The sequence below is a fragment of the Cherax quadricarinatus genome, chromosome 8, assembly GCF_038502225.1.
Source record: "Cherax quadricarinatus isolate ZL_2023a chromosome 8, ASM3850222v1, whole genome shotgun sequence".
Lineage (NCBI taxonomy): Eukaryota > Metazoa > Arthropoda > Malacostraca > Decapoda > Parastacidae > Cherax > Cherax quadricarinatus.
In genome coordinates, this window is record NC_091299.1 from 42,681,934 (window position 1) to 42,698,426 (window position 16,493).

The window sequence follows — 16,493 nt, forward strand, 5'->3', positions numbered from 1 at the left end:
TTGATAGGTTTTCATACCTTACACTGTAGTTGACATTGCTGGTTGATAGGCAAGTGTGTGGAGAGGGTTGATTAGGCCTTGTACATGTACAAACATATAGCAGGCAGTATCAGCTTCAGCCACCATCACCTGCCATTATGTTAACATCAGTAAAAATAAGCCACATTTCCTTACCAAATTGTACTAATAGTTGTTGTTGATTGACATGCTAGTGTGTGGAGAGGGTTAATGTGATCCTGTACAATACCTGTATACCTGGAATATACCTGGAGAGGATTTCAGGGGTCAGTGCCCATGTGGCCTGGTCTGTGACCAGGTCTCATGGTGGATCAGGGCGTGATCAACCAGGCTGTTACTGTTGGCCGCACATAAACTGACATACGAACCACACCCCGGCTGGTCAGGTACTGACTTTAGGTGCCTGTCCAAAACCTTTTTGAAGACAGCCAGGGGTCTCTTGGTAATCCCCCTTTTGTATGCTGTGAGGCAGTTGAACAGTCTTGGGCCCCAGACACTTATTGTGTTGTCTCTTTTCGTGCTAGTGGCACCTGTTTTTCATTGGGGGGATGTTGCATCGTCTGCTGAGTCTTTTGCTTTCATAGGGAGTGATTTTCATGTGCAGATTTGGTACTAATCCCTCTAGAATTTTCCAGGTGTATATAATCATATATCTCTCCTGCCTATGTTCCAGGGAGTGCAGGTCGAGGAACTTCAAATGTTCCCAGTAATTTAGGTGTTTTATCGCACTTGTGTGCCATGAAGGTTCTCTGCATATTTTCTAGGTCAGCAATTTCACCTACCTTGAAAGATGCTGTTAGTGTGAAGCAATATTCCAGCCTAGCTAGAACAAGCGACCTGAAGTGTGTCATAATGGGCTTGGCATACCTAGTTTTAATGGTTCTCATTATCCATCCTGTCATTTTTCTAGCAACTGCAACTAGCAACTAGCAACTAACAATGATGATCTGATAAGAAATGTCACCATATCAAAAACAATATACTCAGATCACAACATAATTGAGGTTCAGACATGTATGCGTGGAGCCCCAGACCGACATAATGAGACTAGTCACGAGGGAGCATTCACCAAATTCAACTTCAATAACAAAAACATAAAGTGGGACCAAGTAAACCAAGTCCTAACCGATATAAGCTGGGAAGATATACTAAGCAACATGGACCCCAACTTATGCCTAGAACAGATTAACTTGGTGGCACTCGATGTATGCACAAGGCTTATTCCTCTAAGAAAAAGGAGGAGTAGATGTAAAATAGAAAGAGACAGGCGCTCTCTTTACAGGCGACGGAAAAGAATAACAGAGCGGCTAAAAGAGGTCAATATATCTGAAATGCGTAGGGAGACACTGGTCAGAGAAATAGCAAGCATCGAACTCAAGCTAAAGGAATCTTATAGGAGTCAGGAATCACGGGAAGAACTAAAAGCCATAAATGAAATCGAAAGAAACCCAAAGTATTTCTTCTCCTATGCCGAATCAAAGTCGAGAACAACGTCCAGTATTGGGCCCCTACTTAAACAAGATGGGTCCTACACAGATGACAGCAAGGAAATGAGTGAGCTACTCAAGTCCCAATATGACTCGGCTTTTAGCAAGCTGCTAACCAGACTGAGAGTCGAAGATCAAAATGAATTTTTTATGAGAGCCACAAAATTTGGTTAACACAAACCTATCCGATGTTATCCTGATGCCAAATGACTTCGAACAGGCGATAAATGACATGCCCATGCACTCTGCCCAAGGGCCAGACTCATGGAACTCCGTGTTCATCAAGAACTGCAAGAAGCCCCTATCACGAGCCTTTTCCATCCTATGGAGAAGGAGCATGGACACGGGGGTCGTCCCACAGTTACTAAAAACAACAGACATAGCCCCACTCCACAAAGGGGGCAGTAAAGCAACAGCAAAGAACTACAGACCGATAGCACTAACATCCCATATCATAAAAATTTTTGAAAGGGTCCTAAGAAGCAAGATCACCACCCATCTAGAAACCCATCAGTTACACAACCCAGGGCAACATGGGTTTAGAACAGGTCGCTCCTGTCTGTCTCAACTATTGGATCACTACGACAAGGTCCTAAATGCACTAGAAGATAAAAAGAATGCAGATGTAATATATACAGACTTTGCAAAAGCCTTCGACAAGTGTGACCATGGCGTAATAGCGCACAAAATGCGTGCTAAAGGAATAACAGGAAAAGTCAGTCGATGGATCTATAATTTCCTCACTAACAGAACACAGAGAGTAGTCGTCAACAGAGTAAAGTCCGAGGCAGCTACGGTGAAAAGCTCTGTTCCACAAGGCACAGTACTCGCTCCCATCTTGTTCCTCATCCTCATATCCGACATAGACAAGGATGTCAGCCACAGCACCGTGTCTTCCTTTGCAGATGACACCCGAATCTGCATGACAGTGTCTTCCATTGCAGACACTGCAAGGCTCCAGGCAGACATCAACCGAATCTTTCAGTGGGCTGCAGAAAATAATATGAAGTTCAACGATGAGAAATTTCAATTACTCAGATATGGTAAACACTTGGAAATTAAATCTTCATCAGAGTACAAAACAAATTCTGGCCACAAAATAGAGCGAAACACCAACGTCAAAGACCTGGGAGTGATCATGTCGGAGGATCTCACCTTCAAGGACCATAACATTGTATCAATCGCATCTGCTAGAAAAATGACAGGATGGATAATGAGAACCTTCAAAACTAGGGAGGCCAAGCCCATGATGACACTCTTCAGGTCACTTGTTCTATCTAGGCTGGAATATTGCTGCACACTAACAGCACCTTTCAAGGCAGGTGAAATTGCTGACCTAGAAAATGTACAGAGAACCTTCACGGCGCGCATAACGGAGATAAAACACCTCAATTACTGGGAGCGCTTGAGGTTCCTAAAACTGTATTCCCTGGAATGCAGGTGGGAGAGATACATGATTATATACACCTGGAAAATTCTAGAGGGACTAGTACCGAACTTGCACACAAAAATCACTCACTACGAAAGCAAAAGACTTGGCAGACGATGCAACATCCCCCCAATGAAAAGCAGGGGTGTCACTAGCACGTTAAGAGACCATACAATAAGTGTCAGGGGCCCGAGACTGTTCAACTGCCTCCCAGCACACATAAGGGGGATTACCAACAGACCCCTGGCAGTCTTCAAGCTGGCACTGGACAAGCACCTAAAGTCGGTTCCTGACCAGCCGGGCTGTGGCTCGTACGTTGGCTTGCGTGCAGCCAGCAGCAACAGCCTGGTTGATCAGGCTCTGATCCACCAGGAGGCCTGGTCACAGACCGGGCCGCGGGGGCGTTGACCCCCGGAACTCTCTCCAGGTAAACTCCAGGTACTGTCACTATTATGAACTGCCACTATCACCTTCTATCATCATTTGTAAACATGAACATTTCCTTACAAAACTGTACCAAATTTATAATAACTCACCACACCTATTCTAATTAAACATATGGAGCATTGCTCAACAGAGAAGAATAGGCACCACATTCAAACAGTGGAGAAAAACAGAGGTAAAGGGGGAGATTGAAGCTATAAAGCTTAAGTTACCATACTTTATCAAGGGTACATTTGAGGCTACATTGCTAACAGGCAAAACAGTATATTGGGCTGAGTTTGCCTTTGTATTGTTAATATTGTTCCTAGCTCAGAGTTACTACTACCTCTTCAGTTAGCATACTTTCTTATGAGGTTCTGAGCCTAAATTACAGATGCAGAAAACAATTTCTAGGTCAGATGGCATCTGTTCATTTACATCTCAGATTTTCACTGTGGTTACACTTATTCTTTTTTGCCACTTGCCACCTCATACACAAAAGAGGAATGCATTTAAGAATGTAATAATCAAGAAAAATGCAGTAGTGTTGTAATAAAATGGTATGGGAGTTGTTTTTGGAGATTTAGAGGACCACCACAATTTATGCTGGATTGGGTTTACTTCCTAAGAAAGGGTAAAAATATATTGCTCATATCTAAGCAGAAATTGGAAGCAAAACATGGTTTAATTCTGAAACAGAAATTAAAACAATTTTTTTTAATTAAGTCATGTGGACCCCTTGCCTTACTAAACCCCAGTAAAGTCAGTTGCTTGTGAACACATGCACACGCATCCACAAGCATGTGCACATGTGTGCATGCATGCATGAAATTGAAGAAAGTGCAGGGGTTTGCAACAAGACTAGTCTTGGAGTTAAGAGGGCATGTCCTATGAGGAGAGGTTAAGGGAGCTCAGCCTGATGACTAAGGGAGATGTGATGATAATGTACAAAAATACCAAGACAATTTCACAAGGTGAACAGGTACAGAATGTTTCAGAGATGGGAAATAGGAATAAGAAGGCACAACTGGAAGTTGAAAACTCATATGAGTCAGAGAGATGTTAGGAAGTATTTCTTCAGCCGTAGAGATGTCAGAAGAGTGAAAGTAGAGGCAGGATCCATACACATCTTTAAGAAGAAATACTAGAAGGCTTTTGTAGCTGGGAGACAGGGACCTAGTAGCGACCAGTGAAGGGGTGGGGTCAGGAGCTGTGATTCGACCCCTGCAACCACATTTAGGTGAGTACATATAGGTGAGTACCTTACCTGAGTCAGCAGCTGTCCTTTTCTAGGTCATAGAAATCCCTAAACAGAAATTTTTTCATGGCTGCACCATAGTCAGAATGATCCTCTACACAGCATTATTGTTTAATAACTGTTGCCAACATATTCAGCAACTGCTGTAGACATGCAGCAAGAGTAGGTACACAAATGTTAAAGGTACAGGAATATGTCACTGGTTAGCAGCCTTCATGCAGCAACGCCTCCCAGTGTATTTTTTTAAACCTTACGGCACATTTGACAGGTAATTTTCTCGTTCCCTATGGTTTTGAATACAATATTTCATTAGCCTCTTATGGAAAATGCACTCATTGGACATGAGTTTATTAGGTTTCTACTATACATATTAGAATATTTGTAGAAAAACTCTCGGAACTCATCAAAGGTATATCAGAGGGGAGTAATATATGGTTTATTATGTCTTCAGAGTAACCCAGTATGATCTTCATCGTCTTAGCCATCTGGATGGCTTAGGGTCCTGGAGAGAACAAGAGGCTGCTGATCTTAGTGGCTTAATACAAAATCGACTTCATGCCCTCCAACACCCACCTGATTGTGCTAAAGCCAAAAAGCTTATCTGTAATCTTAATAAGGTAAGAATTAATAGTCATAACTTCAGTATAGGGTCACACTGTCTTGGTGGAAGATGGCCAGTTTGTTAAAAAAAAAAAACTTCGATATACTCTTTGATAATAAACTGATAAGATGCATATTTTGTAAATTTCAGCTCTTCCTTTTCCTTGCATCATAAGAACAAAAAAAAAAAAAAATTGCAGTAAATTAAAGTTTGCTGTAAGTTATGGAAATAATTACAGTAGTACCTTGATACTCGAACAGCTCCCAACTCGAACAATTCGGTATTCGAACGCTTTATTCGGTAAAAAAAATTGCTCGGTGGTCGACCGTTTGCTTGGTACTCAACCAAACAAATGTGACCTGCTGCCAAGAAATACGTCATTGAGTTTAGTGACTGTATAGAGGCTGAGGTTTTTATTCCCCAACAAGTGTTCAGTTGTGATGAGACAGGTTTATTTTGGAAAAAAATGCCAAACAGAACCTATTTCACTCGAGAGAAGTTATTGCCAGGACACAAACCAGTGAAGTACAGACTCACTCTTTGTTGTGAGGGAATGCAAGTGGTGCAACAACTGGGCGGCTGATACTTACATCCTGTCGTTATTTATCATCTGAATTCATTCACTTTTGGTGTACTTTAACCCTTTGAGGGTCCAAGTCGTAGATCTACGTATTGTCCACAGGGTCCAAACCATAGATCTACGCCATGAGCTCAGCTCACTCAGATAAGCTGTGATCGGTAAATTTGGGCCTAGATATGAGAGAATGCATCTATGTGGTAAGTGTGCACCATATAAAGTAAATCCTGAAGCATGCAGTGCATGAGAAAAAAAACTGCGACTGTCTTTTTGGATTAAAACAGCAACTTTGCGGTGTATTTTCATGTGGTTTTTATGGTTGTATTTGCAGTTTTTTGGTCTCATTTGATAGAATGGAAGATATATTACAGAAATAGAGATTTTGATTGGTTTTAGTACTGAAAATAACTTGTAATTGAGCTCAAGGTAGCGAAAATGTTTGATTTTTGCTGATTTTCGAGAGTAGTGCAGTGTAGGTAGCCGGTAGGTGTAGCCCAGGCAGGCTACATCTACCAGCTACTTACACTGACTTCCTACAAATAAATGCTACTCACCTCTCATCCTACATTACAACTACACATATTTTAAGGTAAAGATGGTTAGAAAAAAAAATTGGCCAAATGACTGTAAAAAATGCAAGCAAAGCATGAGAGAAATGCTTCCACAGCAAGGAACACACATGCACTGCTCACCAGATGTTTTGGCATTCACTGCACCAACTTGTGGCAGCATTCTGAAGTTCCTCTTTATTGTTATTATGCATCATCATTATTATTATTATAATTTTTTTTTCTTTTCAACAAGTCGGCCATCTCCCACCGAGGCAGGGTGACCCAAAGAGAAAGAAAATCCCCAAAAAGAAAATACTTTCATCATCATTCAACACTTTCACCTCTCTCACACATAATCACTGTTTTTGCAGAGGTGCCCAGAATACAACAATTTAGAAGTATATATGTATAAAAATACACACTATATCTCTCCAAACTGCCAATATCCCAAACCCCTCCTTTAGAGTGCAGGCATTGTACTTCCCATTTCCAGGACTCAAGTCCGGTTATATAAAATAACCGGTTTCCCTGAATCCCTTCACTAAATATTACCCTGCTCACACTCCAACAGATCATCGGGTCCCAAGTACCATTTGTCTCCATTCACTCCTATTTAACACGCTCACGCACGCTTGCTGGAAGTCCAAGCCCCTTGCCCACAACACCACCTTTACCCCCTCCCTCCAACCTTTTCGAAGACATCCCCTATCCCGCCTTCCTTCCCCTACAGATTCATTCTCTCTAAATGACCAAACCAACTCAACAAACCCTCTTCAGCCCTCTGATTAATACTTTTATTAACTCCACACCTTCTCCTAATTTCCACACTCCGAATTTTCTGCTTAATATTTACACCACACATTGCTCTTAGACAGGACATCTCCACTGCCTCCAACCCCCTCCTCGCTGCAGGCATTTACAACCCAAGCTTCACACCCATGTAAGAGTGTTGGTATTACTATACTTTCATACATTCCCTTCTTTGCCTCCATAAATAACATTTTTTGCCTCCACATATACCTCAATGCACCACTCACCTTTTTTTCTTCATCAGTTCTATGATTAACCTCATCCTTCATAAATCCATCCGCTGACACGTCAACTCCCAAGTACAGTGGACCCCCGCATACCGATTTTAATCCGTGCAAGAGGGCTCATTGGTATGCGAAATAATCGGTATGCGAATGAATTTTCCCCATAAGAAATAATGGAAATCAAATTAATCCGTGCAAGACACCCAAAAGTATGAAAAAAAATTTTTTACCACGTGAAATATACATTTTCCTACACACAAAGAGAAGGATACATGCACAATAGTAGAGTAGTACATGCACAGTATATATTGTGCATGTACTAGTCTACTAAATGAAGAATAAATGACACTTACCTTTATTGAAGATGCAGCAATGACTGATGAGACACTGTGTCCTGGGAGTGCCTTTTCCTCCTGAGTACTGTAGGTCCTGTTTGGTATTTTCTTCCAGAACATGCCTTATCACACTGTGTATGTCACTACGATTCTTAAATCTCTCAAACCAACCTTTGCTGGCTTTAAATTCACCAATATGAGCACTAGTTCCAGGCATTTTTCCCTGTTCACCTGGGTGTTAGTCGACTGGTGTGGGTTGCATCCTGGGAGACAAGATTAAGGACCCCAATGGAAATAAGTTAGACAGTCTTCAATGACACTGACTTTTTTGGGTTATCCTGGGTGGCAAATCCTCTGGGGTTAATTGTTTCTTGGTATATTCTCAATAAGCCACACCAACAACAGTGCTACAGCAGCAGCAGATGATGCTACAGCAGCAGCAGACGATGCTACAGCAGCAGCAGCAGCTGACAGTGCTACAGCAGCAGCAGACGATGCTACAGCAGCAGCAGACGATGCTACAGCAGCAGCAGACGATGCTACAGCAGCAGCAGCAGCTGACAGTGCAGCAGCAGCAGCTGTACCACCAATAGTAGCGATGGTTGATTGGGGTTTATTATACAACCTGGCCAGCTCGGAGACATGCACTCCACTTTCATACTTATCAATGATCTTTTTCTTCATCTCTATAGTAATTCTCACCCTTATTGCTGTAGGGTTGGCACTAGAAGCTTTCTTGGGGCCCATGGTCACTTATTTTCCAGATAAAATCACCAAAAACACTGTAATAATACGAAATGTTACAATTGTATGCTTGGATGCTACCGCGGAGGCTGGCTGGTAAACAATGCCACCGGCGGAACATGTGAGGCTGGCTAAGGCGCACATTGGACGCATCTCGGACGAACAGCGGTGAGCGGGTTTTTAAGCGGTATGCGAGGCAAAATTTTAGCGATAAAATGTATCGGTATGCGGATTAAACGTTATGTGATGCCAACGGTATGCGGGGGTCCACTGTATCTGAAAACATTCACTTCTTCCATACTCCTCCTCCCCAATTTGATATCCAATTTTTCTTTATCTAAATCATTTGATTATCTCATCACCTTACTCTTTTCTGTGTTCACTTTCAACTTTCTACCTCTACACACATTCCCAAATTTGTCCACTAACCTTTGCAGTTTTTCTTTAGAATCTCCCATAAGCACAGTATCATCAGTAAAAAGTAACTGTGTCACTTCCCATTTTGTATTTAATTCCCCATAATTTAATCCCACCCCTCTCCCGAACACCGTAGCATTTACTTCTTTTACAACCCCATCTATAAATATATTAAACAACCATGGTGACATTACACATCCCTGTCTAAGACCTACTTTTACCGGGAAGTAGTCTCCGTCTCTTCTACACACCCTAACCTGAGCCTCACTATCCTCATAAAAACTCTTTACAGCATTTAGTAACTTACCACCTATTTCATACACTTGCAACATCTGCCACATTGCTCCCCTATCCACTCTATCATATGCCTTTCCTAAATTCATAAATGCAATAAAAACTTCCCTACCTTTATCGAAATACTGCTCACATATATGCTTCAATGTAAACACTTGCTCTACACATCCCCTACCCACTCTAAAACCTCCTTGCTCATCTGCAATTCTACATTCTGTCTTACCTCTAATTCTTTCAATAATAACCCTACCATACACTTTTCCTGGTATACTCAGTAAACTTATTCCTCTATGAGTTTTACAATCTCTTTTGTCCCCCTTCCCTTTATATAAAGGGACTATACACGCTCTCCGCCAATCCCTAGGTACCTTCCCCTCTTTCATACATTTATTAAACAAAAATACCAACCACTCCAACACTATGTCCGCCTCTGCTTTTAACATTTCTGTCATGATCCCGTCAGTTCCAGCTGCTTTACCCCCTTTCATTCTACGTAATGCCTCGCCCACCTCCCCCACACTCACATCCTGCTCTTCTTCACTCTTAAAAGATGGTATACCTCCCTGGCCAGTGGATGAAATTACCGCCTTCCTTTCTTCGTTGACATTTAAAAGTTCCTCAAAATATTCTCGCCATCTACCCAAAACCTCCATCTCCCCATCTACTAACTCCCCTACTCTGTTTTTGACTGATAAATCCATTTGCTACCTAGGCTTTCTTAACTTGTTTAACCCTTTATCGGGCAAGTGGCCATAAAATTTGAAATTCGAACTGAACTCCCTATAGTGGATAGAGTATCTCAATATAAGTTAAATGAGGCCATATAAATGGAATTCTCATGGTTAGTTTTCGAGCAATTGCTAATCTCCGAAAGTTGAAAATTTTTGCTCTTTCCCGACATGGGGAGTATAAATTTGAATGTTGCAAACTTGCAATTGTTAATAAAACACCCAATAACTATTTTTTTAATTTATTATACAAACAGACAATATAAAAAACATAAATTGAATTTGTATCAAAACATTTTGTAAGTACATATTAGAAAAATATAAAAATGAAACAAATAGCAACATGGACACATTGCAAAGGGATAAAACTTTTAAGTCCCATATTCCTGAGATTCATGAGCAATTATTCAATATTGCTAATTGATAGTTCATGTTCATATGCTGGCAAAGGACCATTTTGGAGGTCAGCCTGGAACCACTGAGATTGACCTTGAAGAGCAATATCATCATAAATATGTTCCTCATCAGGGTACTCCTCGATCATAATACCTTTCTTTTTCTTCACTAATTTCTGCTTTTTGGCTGGCCTTTCTTCCTCCTCATCACTTGACACCTCTGCATCCGGTGGCAAGTATTCAACACCACTATCCAGCAATTCTGATTCATCTACCTTCGGTTCTGAGTCACTGCCCTCCAAAATGCAGACATATTTTGACCTGGTGCTGGAGGGCTCCCCATAAAACAATTTCTCGTTGATCTGGAAGGACAATAAAAACCTTCTGTATAGATCCAGACCACTACAGAATTAATATATGCAATAGAAATTTTTTTAGAAATATTTTTTTTTTATTATTATCACACTGGCCGATTCCCACCAAGGCAGGGTGGCCCGAAAAAATAAAACTTTCACAATCATTCACTCCATCACTGTCTTGCCAGAAGGGTGCTTTACACTACAGTTTTTAAACTGCAACATTAACACCCCTCCTTCAGAGTGCAGGCACTGTACTTCCCATCTCCAGGACTCAAGTCCGGCCTGCCGGTTTCCCTGAACCCCTTCATGAATGTTACTTTGCTCACACTCCAACAGCACGTCAAGTATTAAAAACCATTTGTCTCCATTCACTCCTATCAAACACGCTCACGCATGCCTGCTGGAAGTCCAAGCCCCTCGCACACAAAACCTCCTTTACCCCCTCCCTCCAACCTTTCCTACGCCGACCCCTACCCCGCCTTCCTTCCACTACAGACTGATACACTCTTGAAGTTATTCTGTTTCGCTCCATTCTCTCCACATGTCCGAACCACCTCAACAACCCTTCCTCAGCCCTCTGGACAACAGTTTTGGTAATCCCGCACCTCCTCCTAACTTCCAAACTACGAATTCTCTGCATTATATTCACACCACACATTGCTCTCAGACATGACATCTCCACTGCCTCCAGCCTTCTCCTCGCTGCAACATTCATCACCCATGCTTCACACCCATATAAGAGCGTTGGTAAAACTATACTCTCATACATTCCCCTCTTTGCCTCCAAGGACAAAGTTCTTTGTCTCCACAGACTCCTAAGTGCACCACTCACCCTTTTCCCCTCATTAATTCTATGATTCACCTCATCTTTCATAGACCCATCCGCTAACACGTCCACTCCCAAATATCTGAATACATTCACCTGCTCCATACTCTCTCCCTCCAATCTGATATCCAATCTTTCATCACCTAATCTTTTTGTTATCCTCATAACCTTACTCTTTCCTGTATTCACTTTCAATTTTCTTCTTTTGCACACCCTACCAAATTCATCCACCAATCTCTGCAACTTCTCTTCAGAGTCTCCCAAGAGCACAGTGTCATCAGCAAAGAGCAACTGTGACAACTCCCACTTTATGTGTGATTCTTTATCTTTTAACTCCACGCCTCTTGCCAAGACCCTCGCATTTACTTCTCTTACAACCCCATCTATAAATATATTAAACAACCATGGTGACATCACACATCCTTGTCTAAGGCCTACTTTTACTGGGAAATAATTTTCCTCTTTCCTACATACTCTAACTTGAGCCTCACTATCCTCGTAAAAACTCTTCACTGCTTTCAGTAACCTACCTCCTACACCATACACCTGCAACATCTGCCACATTGCCCCCCCTATCCACCCTGTCATATGCCTTTTCCAAATCCATAAATGCCACAAAGACCTCTTTAGCCTTATCTAAATACTGTTCACTTATATGTTTCACTGTAAACACCTGGTCCACACACCCCCTACCTTTCCTAAAGCCTCCTTGTTCATCTGCTATCCTATTCTCCGTCTTACTCTTAATTCTTTCAATAATAACTCTACCATACACTTTGCCAGGTATACTCAACAGACTTATCCCCCTATAATTTTTGCACTTTCTTTTATCCCCTTTGCCTTTATACAAAGGAACTATGCATGCTCTCTGCCAATCCCTAGGTACCTTACCCTCTTCCGTACATTTATTAAATAATTGCACCCTCCACTCCAAAACTATATCCCCACCTGCTTTTAACATTTCTATCTTTATCCCATCAATCCCGGCTGCCTTACCCCCTTTCATTTTACCTACTGCCTCACGAACTTCCCCCACACTCACAACTGGCTCTTCCTCACTCCTACAAGATGTTATTCCTCCTTGTCCTATACACGAAATCACAGCTTCCCTATCTTCATCAACATTTAACAATTCCTCAAAATATTCCCTCCATCTTCCCAATACCTCTAACTCTCCATTTAATAACTCTCCTCTCCTATTTTTAACTGACAAATCCATTTGTTCTCTAGGCTTTCTTAACTTGTTAATCTCACTCCAAAACTTTTTCTTATTTTCAACAAAATTTGTTGATAACATCTCACCCACTCTCTCATTTGCTCTCTTTTTACATTGCTTCACCACTCTCTTAACCTCTCTCTTTTTCTCCATATACTCTTCCCTCCTTGCATCACTTCTACTTTGTAAAAACTTCTCATATGCTAACTTTTTCTCCCTTACTACTCTCTTTACATCATCATTCCACCAATCGCTCCTCTTCCCTCCCGCACCCACTTTCCTGTAACCACAAACTTCTGCTGAACACTCTAACACTACATTTTTAAACCTACCCCATACCTCTTCGACCCCATTGCCTATGCTCTCATTAGCCCATCTTTCCTCCAATAGGTGTTTATATCTTACCCTAACTGCCTCCTCTTTTAGTGTATAAACCTTCACCTCTCTCTTCCCTGATGCTTCTATTCTTCTTGTATCCCATCTACCTTTTACTCTCAGTGTAGCTACAACTAGAAAGTGATCTGATATATCTGTGGCCCCTCTATAAACATGTACATCCTGAAGTCTACTCAACAGTCTTTTATCTACCAATACATAATCCAACAAACTACTGTCATTTCGCCCTACATCATATCTTGTATACTTATTTATCCTCTTTTTCTTAAAATATGTATTACCTATAACTAAACCCCTTTCTATACAAAGTTCAATCAAAGGGCTCCCATTATCATTTACATCTGGTACCCCAAACTTACCTACCACACCCTCTCTAAAAGTTTCTCCTACTTTAGCATTCAGGTCCCCTACCACAATTACTCTCTCACTTGGTTCAAAGGCTCCTATACATTCACTTAACATCTCCCAAAATCTCTCTCTCTCCTCTGCATTCCTCTCTTCTCCAGGTGCATACACGCTTATTATGACCCACTTCTCGCATCCAACCTTTACTTTAATCCACATAATTCTTGAATTTACACATTCATATTCTCTTTTCTCCTTCCATAACTGATCATTCAACATTACTGCTACCCCTTCCTTTGCTCTAACTCTCTCAGATACTCCAGATTTAATCCCATTTATTTCCCCCCACCGAAACTCCCCTACCCCCTTCAGCTTTGTTTCGCTTAGGGCCAAGACATCCAACTTCTTTTCATTCATAACGTCAGCAATCATCTGTTTCTTGTCATCCGCACTACATCCACGCACATTTAAGCATCCCAGTTTTATAAAGTTTTTCTTCTTCTCTTTTTTAGTAAATGTCTACAGGAGAAGGGGTTACTAGCCCATTGCTCCCGGCATTTTAGTCGCCTCATACGACACGCATGGCTTATGGAGGAAAGATTCTTTTCCACTTCCCCATGGACAATAGAAGAAATAAAAAGGAACAAGAGCTATTTAGAAAAAGGAGAAAAACCTAGATGTATGTATTTATATATGCATGTGCGTGTCTGTGAAGTGTGACCAAAGTGCAAGTAGGAATAGCAAGATATCCCTGTTATCTAGCATGTTTATGAGACAGAAAAAGAAACCAGCAATCCTACCATCATGCAAAACAGTTACAGGTTTCTGTTTCACAGTCATCTGGCAGGACGGTAGTACTTCCCTGGGTGGTTGCTGTCTACCAACCTACTGAAATTGTACTATGTCACTTCTCGGGCAGCAACGAAAATATTCTAGATTAGATTTTGCCACCGAAGTGGCTAGTTTATTGTGCACCCCATATCCATCATGTGGACGGTAGCGCGAGAGCATGTGGATACACAAAAGGCCTAGGAACTAGGCCCCAAAGGGTTAACAGAAATACATATGGATTTATATCTACAGATCTATAGTTCACTTATCTGTTACAAGCAAATTTAGGAAATTTGCTTAGTATATCTGGTATCTTATTTTCATTAATAAGATATCTTGACATGTCACATAGGTTATTATACTGTCTGTCTCTGTATTCCTCAATAAGTGGACAATTAAGCACATAGTGTTCAAGAGAGTGACCATAAGCCTGATCACATAATTTACATTTAGTTTGATCATCATCTGTGTGTCTCCCAAACTGCCAGAAGTACTTGTAACCAAACCTAAGCCTGGCCACTACAACATCAGTCAGTCTGTTCACATACTTATCTACGTTCATGTTATCATAGTGGGTTATAGATCTACTCAGGCTTCTAACTGTATTCCTATAACAATCATCTTCATTATTTACTTCTCTCCTAATATTATTCCTAATGCTAGACACAGTTATACCAAAGTTATATTCTACGTTCTCCTTCTGGATACTCTTCTTGGCTAACATATCAACTTTATCATGAAGGAGTAATCCAATGTTTGATGGGATCCATAGCAATTGTACATTAATTCCTTTGTCCCTAATTTTTGAGTATCTATACCTGGCTTCCCCAATGAGCATGTTGTTGGAGTCATTATATGAGCCAAGAGCCTTCAATGATGACATAGAATCAGTAATGATGATAGAGTCAAGCTCAGTGTCATAGGTTAGCTTTAGCGCCATTAGGATTGCAAACAATTCAGTTTGCAGTGTAGATGCCCAGTTGTTAATTCTTATGCCTAACTCAACAAATTTATTATCGTTCTTAACTAGGGAGGTGGCAACAAGAGCAGATGCAGCCCTGCCAGAAGACTCCTGTTTAGATCCATCAGTGTATATAACTTGTGATAACTTATTACTACCAGCTAGGCAAAAAATTTCTTCTTGAGCAGTTGCTCTAACAAGAGATTTAAGGAAGGGATTACTAGCAATGAGCTTCTTGGGAGGGACTTGTAGGTATGTGATATTAAATGAACACATCTTCCATGGAGGGGTGAAATGCTCTTGTTGCCTACAGTGATACAGTTCATGCAGGTTATAAAACTTAATGCAATTGCACGTTTTCAGAATCCATTTAGATCTGTGTGTATTTGCCTCTAGACACTTGGTAAGATTCACTGTGACAGTGTCTGGTTCGTTTCTCAACATTCTAATACCGAGTACAGTGTTAATTTCAACAATCCTATCACTGATACTAGAAATACCAAGCTCCTTCCTCATGTTAAGAACTTTTGTAGATCTGGGACAGCCAAGAATAGTCCTGAGAGCTTCATTTTGCATTAACTCCAAGGGTCGGAGGGAACTTTCTCTAGCTAATATCAACATGGGAGCAGCATAATCAATTAAGGACTTAACATAGGCTATGTACATCATTCTCACGATTCTCACATTAGCACCATAGTTGGGATTGTAGCCAGCAACAGCTTTGAGAGCATTTAGCCTAGCTTTACATTTCTTGTTTAGTTGTGGTATAGTGGATTTGTTAAAGGGTACATCTACACCAAGATATCTGTAAGTTTTAACATAGCTAATGATTTCACCCTGCAAATAGATGGGTGGGGGATGTCGTTTGCTTGTTAATATCTTTGTTTTAGAGGAAGATATTATGAGGCCTAGTCGATTACAAATTGCTTGAACTTCATTAAGAATGGTATTCGTGCTTCCTTTGTTGCACTTTTTTCAACTGCATGCTACACTCACATTATGCTTCACACGGACTTTATGTATATATCAAAATATGCCTAAACTATTCATGTGCACACTAAACACAACAATCAGTACTTACCGACATTGTAGAGGGTAAAATCCAAGAGTATATTAGTGACACTGGATGAAAAAAAACACACTCTGGGCAATGCCAAGCCACAACTGTTTATGTTTTGTTCTCTCAACCAATGGAAGGCGACAAACGCCATCACCACTTAGCTGAAGCGACTCAGGGAAAGCTTGTGATTGGTTAGAATTAAAGAACG

General features: G+C 41.0%; 1 protein-coding gene across 2 annotated transcripts in view; it reads left to right on the forward strand.

The window, feature by feature from the left end:
* The window catches only part of FucT6 (alpha-(1,6)-fucosyltransferase 8), a 628,228-nt gene that overhangs the window by 530,413 nt on the left and 81,322 nt on the right, over positions 1–16,493 (forward strand). For both annotated transcript variants that reach the window (XM_070083038.1, XM_070083039.1), the window contains exon 6: positions 5,067–5,232. In XM_070083038.1, the coding sequence (XP_069939139.1) occupies positions 5,067–5,232 (166 nt within the window). The remainder of the gene's footprint in view (positions 1–5,066; positions 5,233–16,493) is intronic.